This window comes from Hermetia illucens, chromosome 4 (assembly GCF_905115235.1).
Source record: "Hermetia illucens chromosome 4, iHerIll2.2.curated.20191125, whole genome shotgun sequence".
Classification (NCBI taxonomy): Eukaryota; Metazoa; Arthropoda; class Insecta; order Diptera; family Stratiomyidae; genus Hermetia; species Hermetia illucens.
The window spans coordinates 75,638,916-75,659,813 of record NC_051852.1 but is presented as its reverse complement, the minus strand read 5'-3'; the positions used below and the strand labels follow the sequence as shown (position 1 = coordinate 75,659,813).

At 42.7% G+C, this 20,898-nt stretch overlaps 1 protein-coding gene across 2 annotated transcripts in view; it reads left to right on the top strand.

Annotated features, from left to right (window-relative positions):
• The first annotated feature begins 1,558 nt into the window (after positions 1-1,558).
• The window catches only part of LOC119654487 (uncharacterized protein KIAA0930 homolog), a 30,846-nt gene continuing 11,506 nt past the window's right edge, over positions 1,559-20,898 (top strand). Inside the window, exons 1-3 of one of the 2 annotated variants that reach the window (XM_038059909.1) lie at positions 1,559-1,927; positions 18,958-19,124; positions 19,195-19,476. In XM_038059909.1, the coding sequence (XP_037915837.1) occupies positions 1,819-1,927; positions 18,958-19,124; positions 19,195-19,476 (558 nt within the window). In that variant the 5' untranslated portion in view covers positions 1,559-1,818. The remainder of the gene's footprint in view (positions 1,928-18,957; positions 19,125-19,194; positions 19,477-20,898) is intronic. The other variant, XM_038059910.1, reaches the window with a different exon arrangement.

Sequence of the window (20,898 nt, the reverse complement as noted above, 5' to 3'; positions counted from 1 at the left end):
TAACTTTATTTGATCAGATATCGGTATGGAAGGTATTTGGGAACCCAGGCACCATATAGTGGCAGCCTCTTGACTTGATTTATTTCAGATTTTTCGGTTTGGTAATTTCTGAGAATGGCCTCAAAGAAATGATAAATTTCAACCACCCGCACTCCCCACCTTCTCAACAAATGTCAAAACTAAGCCCGGCTTCGAAAAGTACTAACCGAGACCTTTACTATGATACTCCACATGACTATATTTGATGAAAAAAAAGTTATACCCCCTTTTCCATGTATGGGGACGCCCCCCTTAAGGTGGTCGTCCCGTGTGTCGGGTTCGCGGAATCGAATTTTTTTTTGGCATCAATTGTATCTAGATATAGTGTAGAATATATGGCCAAAGTGACTTTTTGATATTCGGAGTCATTCGGAAATTATAGTGTTAAACACGTGATAAGTCACATCCCAGATTAATGTCGATTGGCGTAATAAAGCTTGTATTTATCGGTCCGAATGACGCTTGAATGACTTCGTTTAAAGGACAAGAATTGAAGCCAAGGCTGTACATGTGTTTCTTGAAGAAACCTAAGGTTTATGGACTAGGTATAACAAATTAATGGTCAGTTAAGATTTTTATGGTTGAAAATCGCATTCTACTTTTTAAATGCGTTTTTTTCGAAACCGCATGTTGAAAATCGGCTGCCACCATTGCCCAAAATCTATCCAACGAAATTCTTTGAAATTTTCGCGACTTATTCAGAACATATTTCTACGGTCCGCAAACTAGGATAATTGCGATTCATTCAGTAGTTTTTTTTATTCATTGAAGAAGTCGTGAAAAAACACCAAAATTAAAAAAAAAAAACGTTCGACACGGCACCAAAAATTTAGCTTTTAATATTTTTTAATAATCCTAGTTTGCGGACTATAATTAAGTCTGTGTGTTAAAATGCTATTTACTTTTTTTCTTTAAAATGATCACAGCGCCCTCTAGCGTGGCAGCGGAAAAACACCTTTGTTTGGAGGTGGGTGTATATATTGCTCTGTATTTCAATAACGAACTATGCGACCGGGCTGGAAAAATTACTATGTACGCTCAAGATATTAATAAATAAATAAAAAATTCGTATTTGTATCTTTATCCAGTTCCTCACAAAAAAATTTAAAAAAAAAGCCAAAACGGCCTTCACACCGGATGACCCCCTTAAATTCAACGTAAAAAGATGTAGTTCACTGTATGCGTGAGCGTTCTAAGTTCAGACCTTTCTACCAAATTTGGTGTCAATCGCGATAACCGTCTCCGAGAAAAATGCGTGTGACGGACAGACAGATAAACAGACAGTAAACCGATTTTAATAAAGTTTTGTTTTACATGATCCGTATAACCGAAGTCTCATCAGGTTGGCGTAGATTGTGAATTGACACAATCTGCCGTTTGGGTACAGCGGCCAGGTCGTTGTACCGCGGTTCATGTCTCAGACAGCTAGACTAGCATAGACACGAATCTAGTTCGGACAGAATCCATGATTCGATTTGTTTTTGGATTTCGCTGTCACTCCAACGCTGTCATGCGCAAAACCCGTTTGACAGTTGTGCTGGCTCGCGGCCTCTTCAGTTCGCGAAAGACATAATTCCCAGGATATCGAGTCTGGTGCAATGTCGTGAAAAGCGAAAGTGTTCGGGATTTCGGAGGAAATGTACATCGAGAAGTGAAGTGGATCGCGTGTGAGCAAGTGAAGTCTGGATTGCGAATAGAGCGGCGAACCCCGAGTTGCTGCCGGTTTTCCGCGGAACGCAGCCAGAAACGATTCAGGGAAGGCTCAGCGCCCAGGACACAATGGCGTTGGCAAGTGGCTCCTTCCTCAAGTCACAGACACCTCTCCAGCAGCTCCTCGAGGAGATCAACTTTCAGCGAGCCAAGGAAATGCGGCAGCTGCTGAAAGACGGTAAGTCGCTAATTCCAGGCCCGATCGATCGACAACCAAGTGAACCCTTATGTCTCGCACGGAGTGATATCGATTTTTATCGTATTTGAGCAGAGCTGGAGCGGCCCGAGCAAATTGTCCTTAGGTGTCCCTTTGGCCCCGTAATTACGTCGCAATCTTATTTCTGTGACAATTGCATTTCCTGCTCAGCTTATTTGTTGTAACCGAAGGCGGAAAAGTAACGTGCACTCCGTGTCGAATGACGGCTTCCGTGGGACGGTTTAAGAGGGGGATTTTTTTTATATTTCGATTCATCTTGGGAAGCCAAGCCCCGGCGGCTGTTGATAATCTACGGAATTGTATAAAAAATAATGAAAACAATTTTTGCGTTAGTCATCAGAACTTATCAAGTCGCATTCACTCATTGTCGTTGCGACTCAGCTGGTCGCGGTGTGTGATTCGCTCTAAACTCTCATTGGACTGGGTGTCACTTGCATTTGAAGTGAAACTGCCCCGATTAACATATTTAGGGCTTCGAAGATAATGGGGAAGTCGTTGAACTTGTCAAAAATCTCTCCCTGGCTTTCGAAAGGATTTTCCGATTGTTGGGATATGAGCTCGTTTCCATCGAAAAACATTGAATGTGACAAAAAAATGTTTTTAATTATTTTCACTTTTTGTGGCAAGTCGAAAGTAAAATGATGTATCTCAGCAAATAGCGGTCAAAGCAGCAATTGAAAATCATTTAACGATTTTTTCATTCATTTCCCAATAAGGATAAATTTAAAATGAATCTTGTTGGCTCTGGTTGGCATAGGGTCGCTTTGGATGGCACGCATTTAACTTTTTAACTATTCAAGGGGAATATTATTGTAGACTTTTAAAATTAAATCTTCTTAAAATCTTCATCACATTTGAAATGATATCCGCTAACCCAGTAAACGAAAGGATGCTTCATCTGAGCAGCACTTCACATAAAGGAAGAACAGTCCATATTTCCCGTTTTGCTCAGTCTCTTTTTTCTTCAGCCTTTGTCTCGTTCACAAGCGGGGGCGGAACATCGTGATCGGTTTCGCCATTTGGCTCTATCAAATGCCTGATCTGGGTGCAATCGGGAGACTTTTAAATCGCCATCCAGCGCATCACTGTTGTTTCGGCTGGCCTGTTGGTCGCTTTCGATGGACTTCGATGTTCAGCCCAATCTTGGCAAGTGAATTACGTAACCATACCATTGAAGACGCCTCTCTCTCGATCGGGGCAACCCCATATTGATCGCGGATTTCCTCATTTCGGATGTGATTAAAACGTGTTACGCCACTAGTCCAACGTAACATCTTCGTCTCCATCACCGCATTGTCTCTTATAGTCGGCCAACACTCAGAATCATAGAGAGCGATAGGACGGACGATATTGCGGTAAATTTTAGATTTGATAACGAACGTTTCACGTCGATTACAAAGAACACCAGTTGTGGAACGCCACTTTATCCAGGTTGCGTTAATACGTGGACGTTGGATGCCCCGTGTGACAGTGTCCATATCAACGGCAAAGAGTAGTGGTGAGAGGGCGCTCTCTTGATGAACACCAACGAGGACACGAAGCGGCTTTGTTACATCCGCCACAATTCCAACTTTACTTTTTGGATCGTGGTAGAGGAATTGAACCCAGCGCACGAGTTCTTCTGATACTAAGTGTGGAGTATATCAGATGAGTTCGTATGGCGCACAGTCAAACGCTTTCTCCAGATCCAGAAATGCAATGTAAAGAGGGCGATGCTTCTCACGGTGTTTTTCCATGAGTACCGCGCAGTGTATATTGCGTCAGTAGTTCCATAGTTCTTGACAAATCCGGCTTGATTCACGGTTATTTCAACGATTTCGCCAATATGGTTGTCAAGAATGCATTCAAAATCTTCATAGTTTGGGAAAGTAACCGGACCGGAAGGTAATTTGAACATGGACTACCTTTCCTTTTCAACATTGGAACTGTGGTACTTTCTTGCCAGTCAGATGTTGTTCTACTTTCCTGACTAACCCGACTAAACAATTCATTGAGCCACAGCGCTAGGTCCCAGCTCTTCGCTTTCCAGAGCTCAGATGCGGTGTAGTCATTCGTTTTATTGCTTCCTTGTCTTCAGTTGCGCTGACAGTTGAAACTGTTCTAAATGTCGGCAATGATTGTGGAGGTGGAGGTTGAGCAAATTCTTCAGTTGAAATTTGCTCGAAATATTCTTACCGTCTATCCGTCGGGACTCGACGGCTGGAGAGCAAAGCACCGTTCTTGCCATTAACGCAACAGAAGTGTACGATATCCTGTGTGCGTTATTTTCGGCTTTTGGCAAGTCGATGCAGATCTCTTTCGCCTCCCGAATGTTCAGTTTATCGTAAAGATTTTTGTAATGGCTCGCTCGGGTGACAGCGACCGCTTTCTTTGCTTTCCGATTGGCATTCTTATAAATTTGCTAATTTGCAGGCGTTTTATCGTCGAGAAATTTGTGGTAGAGGCGTTTTTTTTTCACGTACCTTCATTTCAATATTATCATTCCAAAGCCAAGTATCTCGGTTGATGTACCGCTTACCCGGCTTGGTGACCCCGAGGGTTGCAGAGGCCGCTTCAAATTTTCGAAATGGTTAGCTTTGAAATTCGGAATCTGTAAACGTAAAAAGTACCATGTTGTGTCCCTCGAAATGATCTCACGTCGGGGATGTTGGATGACCATCTTTTGTTGATAAGAACGTCGTCTGTCTGGTTGAAGGTAATGCCACCTGGGGAGGCCCATGTCCTTTTGTGCGCTTGTGTGGGAAGCATGTCGATTTGATAATTCAATTTCTGCTACTTGCAAGGTCAATGGTTCATGGTTGTCATTTGATATATCATGGAGACTGTGCCCCGCTTGTTCCTCTATATGTTTCCTAGTTCCTTGACCTTGAAATTACCGAACAATGTCGAGCCACTGAGTCATATAGTCTTTCTAAGCTATCGTAGAATTGCTTCGTAATATTTTTCTTCGGTTGGGGCGTGTATGTTGACAAGTCATATATTAAAAAACTTTGCTTTGATGTGAAGCGCACATAATCTTTCGTGCATAGATTTGAAGTCGGCAGCTTTTGCTTTGAAGTCCCTATACACGATGAACGTTATTTCAAACTCACGTTACTATGATAGCTTGTCACTTTTGAAAATTGTGTGCAACTTCATGTCGCTTATCCCGCAACCATTCCAATTCGTTTCCTGGTCTGCTAGAACCCTGACCTTATACTTGCTTGCCTGTTGGAATAATTGTTTGGCAGCACTATGCATATTTAGTGATCTAGCATTCCAGAACCCAAATTCTTAGTCGTTCATTTGTTTGCGTATATTACTATAATTTCTAGTATTTTGCTGCGAAACCCTTTTAAAATTTATCCTAGAATCATGAAATTGCAGTAATATAGGCTGTAGTATAAATAATAATATAATAATCGTTGGCGCAACAATCCATATTGGATCAGGGCCTTGAAGTATGAGAGCACTTCATTCAAGACGATACAAATTCCGCTGCCACCAGTGAGATTTGAACCGTGACCTTCCGTACGACAGCCTTGTACTCTAACCACTCAGATATCCGGACAAAGCTTAAGTAGTATAAAGGGTAGTATAAATCCTCACTCTCTTAACGGACATTCTTTATCATATCAGAATTCCACTCAAAACCTCAGGGTCACCTTCGACAATATGCTCTGCTTCGACACCCATTGCTTCGAAGTCACCAATCGAGCAGCAAAATTGTCAAGCTCTATTCTCCGTTCTCTCTGAAATCCGCGCAAGGTTGTTGGCAACCAACAGAGCATATTTCAGCTTGCAAAAACTGTTCCGCTCGAAACGTCTCACCATAGGGTCAAAGCTCTTACTGTACAAGACTATGATCTTGCCATTCCTCATGTATTCCTCGGAAACTTGGGTTCTTACTTAGAAAAATTGCAAACTCTTGGTCGCGTTCGAGAGAAGAATCCTCCGAAGAATTTTTGGCCCCCTACATGAGGATGGACGATTCCGTAGCCTACATAACGACGAGATCTATAAGTAATACCATGACCGTCAGATTATGGATAAAATCTGGCTCAATAGGTTACGGTGGGCGGGTCACTTAACACGTATGGATGAGGATGATCCAGCTCGGAAAGTCTATAAGGGCGATATCTATGGTAGAAAAAGAAGACGAGGCAGACCCTGCCTAAGATGGAGGGATGGCATAGGACAGGACGCCAGACAGCTGTTAGGGATATTGAATTGGTGGACCTCGGCGCAAAACCGGGATGTCTAGAGTTCTTTATTAAGGCAGGCATATACCTAGATGATGATGAAACAGAATTTATTTTTTATCCATAATGTCTCGAAAATTCAAAAATAACGATATTTGATTTAGGACAAAAGTGTTTGTACGTGGATAGTGTAAAAATATTGAAAGAAATAATATGTCAATATTACTTTGCTCTTCCGTTAGCATCAATGGCAATGGTAATCATAGTGATATCGAGGAAACTAGACATTCAGTTTCTCTTGATGGGATTAAAGATAAGAGATTACTTGCGGCTCACTCTTTGCTTTGCAATTTTATGCTTCAAAAGTTCCAATTGGAGTAAGATCAGGCGATTGCATCTAAAGCTTCCTTATCAGCCCTTCACAATGCGTGCAGTCATCTTAGGGAATTCAGTGCTCTCCAGGACCGAAACTCTCCTCACAAGGATGGAGATTTTGTTCTAGCAGGCTCTTTTCTTCATACCTTAAATAGAAGCGAAACGAAAAACCCACTGGCTGCTAGAGTCCCCAAATCATAAGATGGCCCCTATAATACTTTACAATTGGAAGATTTTTCGATTGCATTGCTATGCTCGGTTTTTGCCAGACATTTGCTTGGTTATCATTTCCGAAGAAATCAGTTTTTGATTCCATCCGTGAATGGTACTTTTTTTCTAAAACTATTCATTGTTTAAGATGTAACGCCTTGCAAAGTCTATGGAGAATCTACGCGGGGCTTGCTGTTCCCTTTCATTAACAATTCCGTTTTTTCAAAGTAAATAAAAAGCTATCTTACATAATAAATAGGGGTTAATATCGATTGCATTAACGTAAGAAACAATATTCCTGCTAACATAAAAACAGTGTCAATCAGTACAAAATTAATTTGAAAAACAACTTCGACAAGTTAGCATACAGCAAGTGGCGCCATTTGGTGTTGTTGGTGTTGAGTTTAAAAGGGGGCTCCCCAAACATGTGAAACGAGGGCGTAAAACTTTTTTTCACAGAATATGGTCATGTAGGGCATCAAATCAAAGGGCTCGGTTACTTCTTCTCGAAACTGATCGTATTCTTGATATTAGGTGAAACATTTTCAAAATGTAAAGGATAGTGTAACAGGTCCCGTTCTCAGAACCTATCTAACCGAAAAATCGGAAGAAAATTACAATGTTGCATTTATACAAAATCTAAGTTCATTTTGATACTGCTAATAATAGGATATTACCATATTTTAGAAATTTAGCCCCCCTCCTTTGCGTAACCCAGAAGTTAAATTTGGAACCACTATAAATAATAATATAATATAAAATTATGGGAAGTTTGAAGGAAATGCAAGTATTATTAAATGTTATAGAAGATCAACATTTTTTATTTCACGTGAATTTATCACAATCTAAGACGTGTATGACGGCATGATCATATAAAGTGAACTCCTGTGAACGTCGGAGTTGGATATATCAAGGAATATTTGAATTCTTAGCTAGGTGCGAATGGAAGAACGTGCATAGGAAATTTTTCACATAAGATGAATACAAAATCTTTATACCCGAAACGTCCAGCTTCTGGTATTCTGACTTGTTTTATTTGAAAAAAAAAAGTTTCCACAGTTTTCAATCACTTGCACCTCTTCGATCTCTATACGCTTCATCCCCGTCAGCCATTTGTCCATTTGCATATTGCGATATTTTACCCGCCCTTTCAAGGGATTATTCAAATGTTTGGCATATTATGTTTCTATAGTGTTGCATTCCAGACGCCCGATTTATGGCCAAATTAAAATGTGAACTTGAAGATAGTTTTCCTTCAAGAAAATGATAAGACGACATCTCATATCGTCGGTAATATACAAAAATTAAGAATCAACAAAATTTTAGTTTTGGGAGAATATCCTCTAAAGTTTCGAAGGTCCTTGAAAAATCGAGTATTCGTGAAAGTGGTGCAGATGGTTTAAGCTCCTGAGGAGGATACAAACTAATAACATTGCTTAAACCGTGATTATGGGGACTGATTACGAGTTAATATATGCATCAATGTGCAAATCACAAAAAATGCATTTTCGCGGTTTCATCGTTGGGCTGACGATTTCAACGTCATACAATTCCGTAAGGAACAAAGTCAATAAATTCTTGGGATCACAAGTAGATAGTGACCGATTCTGACAAACTCAATAATTCCCCAGTTCTTTCTCTTCTATCCAAGGAATTCTCAGAAATATTTCTGGCAATGCGAGGAATGCTCATTATTTGGTAAGAAAGAATGTGTGTGTGCATTTTGCCGCAGATTCCACGTTACGTTATTGTTTTATGGGTTTGAATTGGAGGAATCGTTCATCCCTGATGAAGAGGAAGTACTAAGCCCACCTCATAAATTATGCATTTTACTGATACCCACATTGCCTTGTGAAGTTATGGTAGTACATAAATGCTATCTTCCGTTTCTGCGGGAAATTTAACAAGAAATTGTATGATTACAATTGCTAATAAGTCGAATTTGTTTCATTATTACTGTACTAAAAATTTGGAGCATTTTCATACGAACGCGTTCTCCTTGAAATATAAAGCTACAGCCGGTATTCTTACCTGTAAGTTATTCTCACCATATTGCGAAAAGGCATGCTTGCTTAGTGTTGTTACCGTCGAGAGCTTCGCCAAATATGTACAGTGAGCAAAATTGTAATCCGGACACCGTCGTTCGAAATACATTGGTGTTCGGAAAGTGGGCAAAAGGAGTTGTAGGAAGTTCCGTAACAGTCACCCCACCATAGCACTCCCGTCACCATGCATTTCAATATCACACGTTACTGAATTCAATCAAGTTAGCCTTACTTTGAGTTTGCTCAGAACTATCTTTTTGAGGATCAAACACTGGGGTGATGTCAAATTTAATGTATTCTTCAACGATGGAAAAGTGAAAGTGTGGAGAGAGCCTACCACAAAACTGGAGCCGAAAAATCTGAAAAGCACAATAAAGTGGGAAGTGTTATGGTGTGGGACTATTAGCGGAGGGGGTGGTATTCATGAAGGGGAATATGGAATATGCGAATATGTACGTTGATATTTAAAAAAAATCTGTATACCAGCAGAGAAACAAGATTTGCCAAAGTAGTGACCCAAAGCATAAAGTGTGAAAAATACGCATGTCCTCGGACTGCAATATTATTGAGAATCTGCGGAATTATGTCGACGATAGGCTTCGCAAATGTCTCAGCATTGCTGCAAGGTGGGAGCAAAAAATTCTTGATGGAGCTTTTTCTCGAATAGTGGAAAACAATTCTAGTCGAATATGTTCAACATGTGGTCGAATCGATGCCATTAGTCAGTAAAGGATGAATATGATGGTAAAAATTTGCATACGGGGTATTGAGTAGTCATGTTTGTATAAAACAAAACCTGATTAAAATCGGTTTACTGTCTGTCTGTCCGTCCGTCTGTCTGTCACACTTTATATATATCTCTTAGTTTTGACATTGGTTGCAAAGGGAAGGATGGGGGGTCGAAAAAGTCAGTTACTACAAGCACCCGTTCTCAGAAACTACCCTACTCAAATATCTGAGAAGTATGGTGATCCATGCACATGGTATCTAGGCCTCAAAATTCTCTCCATATCGATGCCTGTATAAATAAAGTTAACAATAATATATTACCATATTTATTATAAATATATTTTCCAGAAATTGAATGAATCATCAACGTTTGCAGTAATATACCGTATATGGTATACGAGAGCACCAAGTTTAATGGAATTCGCACTATTGCTAACACAGTTATAATAGGTTAAAGTTGTCATTTTATTCAAATTTGTCGTATTTTAAGATTTTGATTGCATTCGTAGTGGCCAGATTTCCGTGGACATGTTGATAGGATGGCGGAGGTGGCAGGGATAGGCCACATATTGAAAAAGAGCTCCACTCCATCGCCAATTTTTAAGTTTGTTTCCTGCTGTGGGGACCATCTATCTCAGGATGGCCGTTGCGAGGATCGTCTTAGAGCAACGTGGCCCACAATAGTGTAGAAAGAGTACAAGCTTCTCGAAAAGTCGTGGGCTGAGCGCTGAAGCACTTTACCATGAACCGACAATGATGTCGTGTATGAGTGGTTCACGCGCTATGCCCAATATATAAATTTATTGTGATGCTAAAGGTATCGTCTTTGCTTGTATTCTGAGACTTTGCTATAGTATAGTGCGAGGATAATTACAACAATTTTTTGCGGACCCTTCCCAAACCCCCGAACTGTTCAACCCCATTTTCACCAGGAAGTCAATAGCTAAGTGCAATAACAAGGTGACATAAGTTTTAGAACAAGAAGAAATATGAAGATCGAATAATCTATGAGTTCCCCGTGGTGGTGTGCGGGATAAAAATGCGTGAAAATCAGGAAGGAAAGACTAAGACTCAATCCTTGAAAGGCAATGTTTGAAAGTTGAGGTCATAATGTGGGCGAAACATTGAAGATGGGAAAGATGCAGCGTGAGCTATTTGCCTCCACTTACCACCAAGAGCCTAAACTCAATTGTGTCGCCGCCCCGACAAAGAAAAACGAATTTCAATGATTTGTGAAGGAAGTATGGAAAGACACTCCTCAGAAGCTCGGATGGCAATTCCTTTTGGCGTATATGAGATAAAGAACCGTGTTTCCAGAATTTCCAGGAAGGAGATCTAGAGGCTAAAATCATCGAAATTAGTTCGTTGATATTGGTTAATGGTGGTATCGGAGAGACGCAAGGGAACGCCTTTACTTCATGGGAAAGAAAAGTATAACCTTTATATGGAGTCTAAACGGAAAGCATTTGCATTCCAAGTTCGGAAATTTGTGTTGTTTGTATGTTTTGAATGTTCGCGGAGAGTGCGAAATGACCAGGATGGCTATCTGGATTGACTAGAGTTTATCACAAGGGCGACTTGCACGATTAACTTTTCCAATTTTTCGATTTTGGATTATTTCTACCATCATGGTTAAAATTGACACATTGTGTATGTTTAAATTCAAGAAAAATCGAGTTCAACAAGATTTTGGGGGATCAAAACACAATTTTTAAGATTTTGTGTAAAGTAAAACCTTATTAAAATCGGCTTACTGTCTGTCTGTCTGTCCGTCGCACGCATTTTGCTCGCAGAGGTGGGAACTGTGAACGTTACATAATTCCACATCGAATTTAATGGGGAGGTCTCCATACATGCAAAAGGGGGTGAAATTTTTTTTTTCTTCAAATATAGTCATGTAGGTTATCAAACTGGTCCCGGTTAGTACTTTCCAGTACTGTTGGAAGGGTGGGGAGTGCGGAGGATCGAGAGTGATCATTTCTACTCTATTTTAACGGACGCATTCTCTGAAACTATCCAACCGAAAAATTTGAAAAAAATCAGAATTCTGCTACTATATGGTGTTTAGGCTCCGAAATACCCTCCGTACTGATATCTGTTTAAATAAAGTTGATAATAGTATATTACTATAATTTTTCGTAATTGGCTGTGGAACCCCCCTTGCAGCAATGTAGGCTATAACAGAGCATGATCCTCCCAAGCTTGGTCGAAATCGAACTATTATTAACAAAGTTATAATAGGTCAAAGTTGTCGCTTCTTTGCAAATTCAAGACTGAATATGAATATTCTCACATAATATGTGTACATATTAGGTGTTACGTACTAGTGGGGCAAATGCACACTCAAATGACATATTATTATAAAAGAAATATAAAACACCTTTCATACATGAAGCGTCCAGCTTCCGGTTTCACGACTTGTTCGATTTGTAAAACTACATATGTATTACTTTTGCACATACCTTACTTCATTTTGATAAATAAATTTTTGTGTTCTAGAGTGTCCTAGCAACGATTCAATGTTTGTTTCAGTGTTCTGGCTATCGTAGTTTTTGAGTTATTATCCGTGGGTTTTAAAAAACGCGATTTTTTGGTGTAAATTATGTAAGACAAAATTTTATTCATCGATTTTAAAGCCGCCTATGATAGCATAAGGTAAAACTGTACACGGCCATGGGAGAATTTGGTATCCCGACGAAATTAATAAGACTGACTAGGCTGACCCTGACCAATGTGCGAGGCCAGATAAAAGCAGCAGGATCGCTCTCAAGACCATTCGACATCAACAACGGTCTACGACAAGGGGATGTCTTATCTTGCGTCCTCCTTAACCTGGCCCTCGAGAAAGTGATCCGCGATGCTGAGGTCAATGCAAGAGGTGCGATCCTGTTTAAGTCCACCCAACTACTGGCTTATGTTGGCGATATCGACATCATGGAAAGAACCATCCGGGACGTGCAAACTGCCTTCATCCAGATCGAGCAGGCGGCCATTGAGGCGAGATCTTGGGCTGCACATCAATGAAGGCAAGACAAAATATATGGGGTGACAACATCAGCACCGAAGACGAACCAAACAACATAAAACCGCACCGGTCAAACAGGAAGAATAAGGATAGGAGAATACAACTTTGAGACCGTTGATAATTTTTCCTATCTAGGGTCGAAAATCACATGAGGATGGACGATTCCGTAGTCTACATAACGACGAAATCTATGAGCGATACCATGACCGTCAGGTTGTGAATAAAATCTAGTTCAATAGGTTACCGTGGGCGAGTCACTTAATCCGTATGGATGAAGATAATCCCACCCGGAAAGTCTATAAGGACAATATCTATGGTAGAAAAAGAAGGCGAGGCAGACCCTGCTTAAGATGGGGCGATGGCGTAGGCCAGGACGCCAGACAGCTTTTAGGGATATCGAATTGGTGGACCTGGACGCAAAACTGCTGACCACATTGTCTCCTACAGTGCACTGTAGTGTACTGTTATGGTTTTGAATGAAGTGCTCTTACACACTTCAAGGCCCTAATCCAATATGGATTGTTGCGCCGACGATTATTATTATTACTCATTGGCCATTTGTAGATCAGCTTTTTTTAAAGGAAAGCATCCTTAAAAACGTTGAGCATCTAAGTGTAATCCCGCGGTGTTTCTATCGATTAAATTATTTCCTCCCAAGTCTCCCAAGCAAAACTTGTTAGCACTGGTGAAGGGAGCAAATGGTTCCCGAAATATCGGTATTTACAAGTCTTAATTATTTCAAACTTTGGGAAAGTTATTTTCCGCGAGTCTATATCGTTACAACGATTGTAACGATTGGCACGATATTTGGTGACAACTGTGATCGCCCAAGTATGCAGTGAGTAACATCATTCTTCATTTCTATGTTGAGTTTATGGGGATGAGGGTTGCCCATACATGCAAAATAATATATTTATATGGGGCATCAAATGAAAGGTATCGATTCGCACTTTCCGAAGTCAGTATTGGTTCCGACATTGGTTGTGTTCAAAACAAGTTAATAATAATATATTACCATATTTTTTTAAATTGAGTGGAATCTGCTTTAAGTTCATCGTGGAATCATAACATTTCGTAGTAATATACGGATTGCTGATAAAGTTATAGCATGTAAACTTAGTGCAATCTAAAACACTGAATGTCAATATCACATACAAGTTAGAAGTCTGGCATGCTAATGTATATATGTACATTACAAGCTTTTTTTTTTTTTTATTTTTTTTTTTGCGTACACGGAGGTGGAAAATCTTAGAAAGACACGTCCGCCGCAGCTCCGCCGCCCGAACGGCGGAACAACAGCGGGCGCGTGTGGGATTCACACCCACTAAAAACCACCCCCGGTCTCTCCAGCCCCAGCCCCGCGGGACCACCATTGAGGTATTACTTCGCGGGGTAGGTTTGCCCTTAGGCACTCATCCTTCTCCTATTTGCAGCTTTCCTCCTTCTTTGTTCTTTCAGCAACTCCTCCTGCATTTGGATGATTGCGGAGCTAACCGCAAGCCACTTCTCCTCGGACTCCAGCATCTCAGTAACTAAGCTCTCCAGGGTCCCGCTCCTGCCCAGCACCTGGTTTAAGCTCCTTCTCTCCATCGCAAATCGTGGGCAGTGAAACATCACATGCTCTGGATCCTCCGGTATGCCATCGCATCTGGGACAGTTCGGAAAATCATCCAACCCAAAGCGGTGCAGATACTGCCTGTAGCAACCACCGTGTCCCGTGAGGAACTGGGTAATGTGGTAGTTGGTATCCCCATGTTTTCGCTCAAGCCACACCCTAATGTTGGGAATGAGCCTGTGCGTCCACCGACCTTTCGCAGACTCGTCCCATCTGCGTTGCCAGAGATCAAGCGACTCTGACCTTGCCGCATTTCTACGCTGTGCATGCCCCTCCATATGTCTTGCATTGTACAGGACACTCATTTCTTTGGCCAGAATGTCAACCGCGATCATGCCTGCCACCACCAATACTGCCTCATCTGATGTGGTTCTAAAAGCATTGCAAACCCTCAAAGCCATCCGCCGGTAAACCGTGTTCACCTGCTTCCGTCTCTGAGAGTTTGCAAGCGCCTCCGCCCACACAGGCGACGAGTAGAGCAGGATGGAGCGCACCACTCCGGCTAGCACCAACCTCCGGCAATGTTTCGGCCCACCAATATTTGGCAACATTTTTGCAAGTGCCGTGGTGGCACTGGCTGCCTTTTGGCATGCATACTCTAGGTGCTCCCTAAAACTCAATTTGGTGTCAATTATTACCCCCAGGTATTTGATAGCCGGCTTTGATACGACCGTATGTCCACCGACCTCCACTTTTACAGTATTATTTTTCTTGCGTTTCGTTATCAAGACCGGTTCCGTTTTCGCGTCCGCCAAGGTCAGCCCAGCCTTTTCTAGCCAGGACTTTACCGCTCTCACTGTTTCCGTTGCGTAAACCTCCACATCTTCTGGGTGTTTTGCTGCAACAACCACAGCTAGGTCATCAGCAAAGCCGACAATCGTAGTCCCTTCTGGGACGGGAAGAGCAAGCATCCCATTATACATGATATTCCACAACAGGGGACCAAGTACCGATCCCTGTGGTACCCCGGCTGTGACAATGTACTCTTTGGGGCCCTCATCCGTCCCGTACCAGAGAGTCCTCTCTGAGAGGTAGTTTTCCACCAAATTCGCTAAGTATCCAGGGACACCTATGTCAGCCAACGCCCCTTTAATTCTATTCCAGTTGGCCGAGTTGAATGCGTTTTTGACATCCAACGCCACCACGGCACAGCAGCCGCCAGAAATCAGTGCACCTTTTGCCAGGTTTACCACCATGCCAATTGCGTCCACCGTAGAGTGGGCGCGTCGGAAATCAAACTGGCGTTCCGACAAACCATTGTTGGCTTCGACGATGGGCAGGAGTCTGTTGTAGATGACTCTCTCCATCATCTTCCCCATTGTATCCAACAGGCAGATAGGACGATACGACGCTGGGTTTCCAGGTTGCTTGCCAGGCTTCGGAAGCAACACCAACTTTTGCTTTTTCCACTGGGCAGGGAATATTCCTTCTTTTAGGCACGCCTCGAAGGTGTTGGCGAAAAGGTCGGGCCTAGTCTTCACTGCCAGTTTCAAAGTTCGATTGGGGATGCCATCCAAACCTGGGGCCTTGTTGTCACCGAACCTACCACATATTTCCCGCAGCTCCTCCACAGTTACAGGCGGTATTATGCCGTCATTTGGTTGGACAAAAACTTGTCTTCCCCTATTTTCGTGGTGAGGGAACAGGGTGGTAACAATCTGTTTCAGGAGGCGCGGACAGGTCACCTGGGGTGATTTCCGCAGCCTTTTCATCACCACTCTGTAAGCCTCGCCCCAAGGGTTTATGTCGGCATGGTCGCACAGCTGTTTGAAGCAGTTCTTTTTGCTCCTCCGAATGGCTTCCTTTAGGCGGCCACGCAATTGCTTGTGTGCCTCCTCTCGACCGTCGCCACCGGGTTTTCCCCTGAGCCTCTGGCAAAGCCTCCTTGCCCGAAAACATGCGGCTCGCAAACTTGCGATTTCATTGTTCCACCAGTAGTTGGGTTGCCTACTGGGGAGCAATCGCCTTCTGGGCATAGTTGCATCGCATGCTTCCGTCACCCATCGAGTGATCTGGGTGGCTTTCTCTCCAGCCGTACCATTCAGGGATATGTCGGATTTGAGCACCGCGGAAAACGATTCCCCCTCGAACGCTTTCACTGTCCAGCCAAGCATAGCACCCGGCATTTTGCGAAAACTCTTTTTCGAGCTCGATCCGCCCTTGATCTCTATGCAGATTGCCTGGTGGTCGCTGTGAGTATAGTCCTCACTGACATGCCAAGCGATTCTACTGGCTAAAGTGGCACTCACGTATGTCAGGTCCACTATAGACCCCAGACCCCTTCCCCGGAAAGTGTACGAAGACCCAACATTCGCCAGTACCACGTCCAGCTCCGCGAATGCTTCGAGGAGAACACGTCCCCTCACATTAGTTATCCGGCTGCCCCATTCAAGAGCCCACGCATTGAAATCGCCTCCTATTATGATCGGCCAACGTCCTCTTGCATCCAAAACAAGAGCAGCAAGCATCCGCTCATACTCGACGAGTGTAGCGCTGGGTGGAGCATAGCAGCTGTAGATGTGGATGCCCTTCACCTTCGCTCTGATGAAGCCCTCCTCCGGGTGCTCCATTATTTCCTGGAAGGCTTGTTCTCCACAAGTCCACAGCGCTGCTTGGCCCGTTTGGTCTTTGACCCAAACGCTACCACCGCGGTTTCGGTATGGTTCACTTAGTATGGCCACATCGATGTTTTTCTCGCGGATAGTTTGCGCGAGTAGATCCTGCGCCGCCTCGCAGTGGTTGAGGTTGATTTGTATCAACCTCATCTGCGATTTGTGCTAAGGGCTCTCTTGTATTCCGGGCACCTGCTGCTGCCTGCAATGTGCCGATGGTCCACACCCTCCTTTCCTTTGCACAGTAGACAATTTGGGTCAGCTCCGCAGTCCTTGCTGATGTGGCCCTCCACTCCGCATCTCCTGCATTGCTTTGACCTGTCATTTGGGTTAGTGCATGACTTCGCAATGTGACCAAAGCCAAGGCATCTAAAGCACCGTTTTAACGCCACCTGTTCCCTAAGGCGACACATAACCCAGCCTATTCTCACTCTCCCTGCTGCTAACAGTTTGAGTGCGTTCTCCACTGGTAGGCTGATGATGGCGGTTTGTGTTCCCCCATAGGCTTTCCTTAGAGTTTTTACCGCTGACTCTTGTAGTCCGGCAAGATCGAACTGTTTCTCCAACGCTTCGCGAACCTCCTCCTTCGTCGTGATTTCATCTATATCTTTGCAGATTATAGTGATCTCCGGCCTGCTAGCTCTTATGTCAGCTTCCTGCCCTAAAGTCTTCCCGATTTGGCTTAAGAATTTGTTCGCGGTTACATCCTTGGATTTCTTAAGTTCCAACATAAGATCTCCCTTCTGCGACCGTCTAATACGGCTGACGTTGTCTCCCAAATTGGTGAGTTCGGGGTCTGCCTTCACTTTCCTGAGTATGTCGGCGTATGACCCTTCGCCTCGTTTGGAAATGAAAATCACCTCCGGTCTAATCTTCCTCCGATAGTTTCTTTTCCGCGGTTCTACCTTCCTCCAAGCTTCCGCATCCGCCTTTGAAGGTTCGATCCCTTTTCTCGAGGTAGCCACTGCAGTATTTTCCCTGGTAGCTTCAGACATAATTTTCATGAACTCCGCCTTTTTGGGAGTTGAGTCCTTTCTTCTTTTCGGGGTTTGCTGGCCTGTTGAGTCATTCAGCTTCTCGCGCAGCCTCTTCCCCGGTTTCTCCCCTTTTGTGTTTTGAACCGGCGTTACTTGAGTTGCCTGGTTCACTTTTCCAATCGGCGACTTCCCTACTCGTTCATCCTGGGCCTTGCCGTACGTCAAACGGATGCCTCTTATCATGGCCCTTATATTTTGGTGAATGTTCCTGCGCTCCTTTATGAACTCACACAGCTCCATGATCTTTTTACCGAGGGCAGTAAAGGCAGCTCCAGACTGATCATTGTCCAAAACATCGCTCGGGTGAATCGGCGTCAGCGATTCTTCCTCATCGAAGACTCCCGCTATACGCTTCCCACTGGGGGTAGCGATCGTGGGGGCTTGTGCCCGTGTGGAAGGGGATCTGCGAAAAATCGAGCTCCTTCTGAACGGATCCATCACTGGAGCCAGTTCAAGTTCCTCCCGTACGCTTGTAACATTAGATGCCACAGTAGCCAAGGTTCCCACTACTGAGGCACTGCGGTCGTTGGATATCGACGGCCGGGAGCCCGCTTGCTCACTCCCAAAAACCGCCGGCACTGGGTTTCCGAAGCCCTGCACCGTAACTTCATTCTTCTTCTGCTCCTCCATGTTTGGTTTTATTTCTGGGTATCCTTCCCATAGCCAATTTTTATCCACGGGTGGGCGTTTACTTCCCACCTACATTACAAGCTACGTGCAAATGAAACAGTTCTATATTTAAAACCTTTTATTCCTGAAGCGCCAAGCTTCCGGTTTCCACTTGCTTTGCAATTAAAATGTTTGTGGCAACTAAAAAGTTAAGAAATCCCCAACAGGGGGGGGGGGGGGGTTTGCCCGGTAGTTTCAAAATACTTATATAGATTTGGGAAGGAATAAACTAATTTTAGTATCTGTTTGCTGCTCCTTTCATGAGAAAAGGCAGCAATAAATGCACGCTTGCTGTTGCTGTGTACCTTCTGTGGCAAATTTGTTCCGTAGTGGAAATGGGGCAAACCTACGAATTAGATATATTACTTTGCTCTAAATTCTTAGATATATACATAGTTTGAGTTCTGTGTGTTCATTCATATCAATTAAAATAAATGTCCATAAACCCAAATGTGCCTCTGCAACTCCTAAAAAAGATTCACAACAATTTCAGATAGTGGATTTGTGGTTTTGCAAGGCACTACTTATTGGACGGACCTATTTGTACGCCATTTTCTGTTCCAATCTGAGCCCGTTCACAACATGGATTCCGACGACTTACTATTTTTCGTGCGTAAGAAGCATGTCAAAGGCTCATCTCGTCATATGCCCAAATATGAGGTAAGATTTGCCAATAAATCTGTACTTATTCGTGGGCGTGTTATTTTATAAAGCATTGTTTATATTTTAGACTGAAGTGGACGTATATCGGAAGGATTCTCGGAAATTACCTATTGGTGATCCAGATGTCGATTGGGAGGAAACCGTTTACCTCAATATGGTCATTCATCAGTTTGATTACACACTCACACTGGCCATTTGTACAAGAACGTCACCGAAAGAACTTCAAGTTTTGAAGAGGCACTCACAACGAGTTTATGCATCGCCAAGCCGGAGGAAAATGGATACGAAAGGGGAGGGGGAAGAAATGACGTACCCTCATATATGTTTTATGGTTGATAACTTTGACGAGGTTAGTATATTACTAAGCTGATAAATGAAAATGACCTAAGTTAAATCCTTTTTGGTTGTTGTAATATAAAACCTTTTCTATTTCACCATAATTAAAGATAAAGTAGCAATTCCAATTCTCTTCCTTTCACAATCCCCAAGCGAGAGTTACTTTGGCTATTTTATTTTAAAGATTCATTTTCGTCGGGTTGGTGTTTGAAAGTTGATGTTGTAGAATTTTTAGGTCGTCTCAGCGGCTGTATCAGCTGACTTGAGCTTGATTGTTTGCTGTCCTCGACTTGAAGAGTAGATTTGCCATTCTTGTCGAAGTTAATTTGGCAAGGTTTGTCTTTAAATACTCTCCAAATTCGAAGTTTGTTTGCGCTGTCTGCAGAAAATTTGTTTCATTTAACTTAGGTCGGAGTTTTTACTGTGCTTGAAGAGACAACTCCCGATAAAGATGACTTTTCCGGAACGGCGTTTTTTGGAGTACAATTGCAAGCGTAAATTACTTTCTCCAATTTGTGTATTCAATTCGTTTGACTTTTTCATACGAATAGAATAGATTGCGAAGGTAGTCAGTCCGTTGTGTCTTTTACTGTGTCCTTCGGCAGCTCTTTTACGCCGTCAAATTTTAAGCAACTGTTATCAATACTGATTAAGTTTTGTTGTTTCATTGGTTTTGCAACAACTTTTGTGTTCGGTCCAGGTTTGAATCGTGACTTAGAAACAGGTTCACTGCTTTTTCAGTCATTTAGTTGATGTCGTTGTCGAGTTCCTGTAAGTGACTTCTTCGCGCTGATAACCGTTTATTTTATTTTTGATCTTCCGGATTAAGCTTGACAGCCCATGTACCTAGCCAAAATCAATTGTTTGAAAGTAATCAATGTTAAGGTCGCACCCGTAGATTAATAATGTCCCGTATTTGGGTATGTAGTGTGAATGTTGAGCGCTTTTGTCTTGTCTCTTTGAATTAACGCTGCAGTCAGTCTGTAAAATAAATTTGTAATAAAACATACATTTGTTAAACCTGGCCAAATTTAACACATTTTTCTCAATCTAACTGTTTCTAATTGCCATGATTGTCTTCAACTTGATTTTGGCCAAAGTTGTTATGACGTCTAATAAATTTATTTATCTCCTTATATAAAGGAAATAATACACAGGACGGTGAATTGCAATCACATATTGTCCTCAGAGGGAAGATAAAGTAAGTAATAACTTATTCTAGATTCAAAGCTAGGAGGAGAGGCAGAGTCAAAGGAACTAAGTTCTAGGGCGTTGTAAGATCGACATAATCCCATGATCAGGGACTGGATACAGGTATTGAAATTTGTAAAAGGAGCTTCCAAATATCCATGCTACGTGATTTACGAGAAGCAATCCGGAGGTTTATGAGGGAACAGAGGTGTTGCCATTACAGAGCTCGAAAAGAGTATAGTAT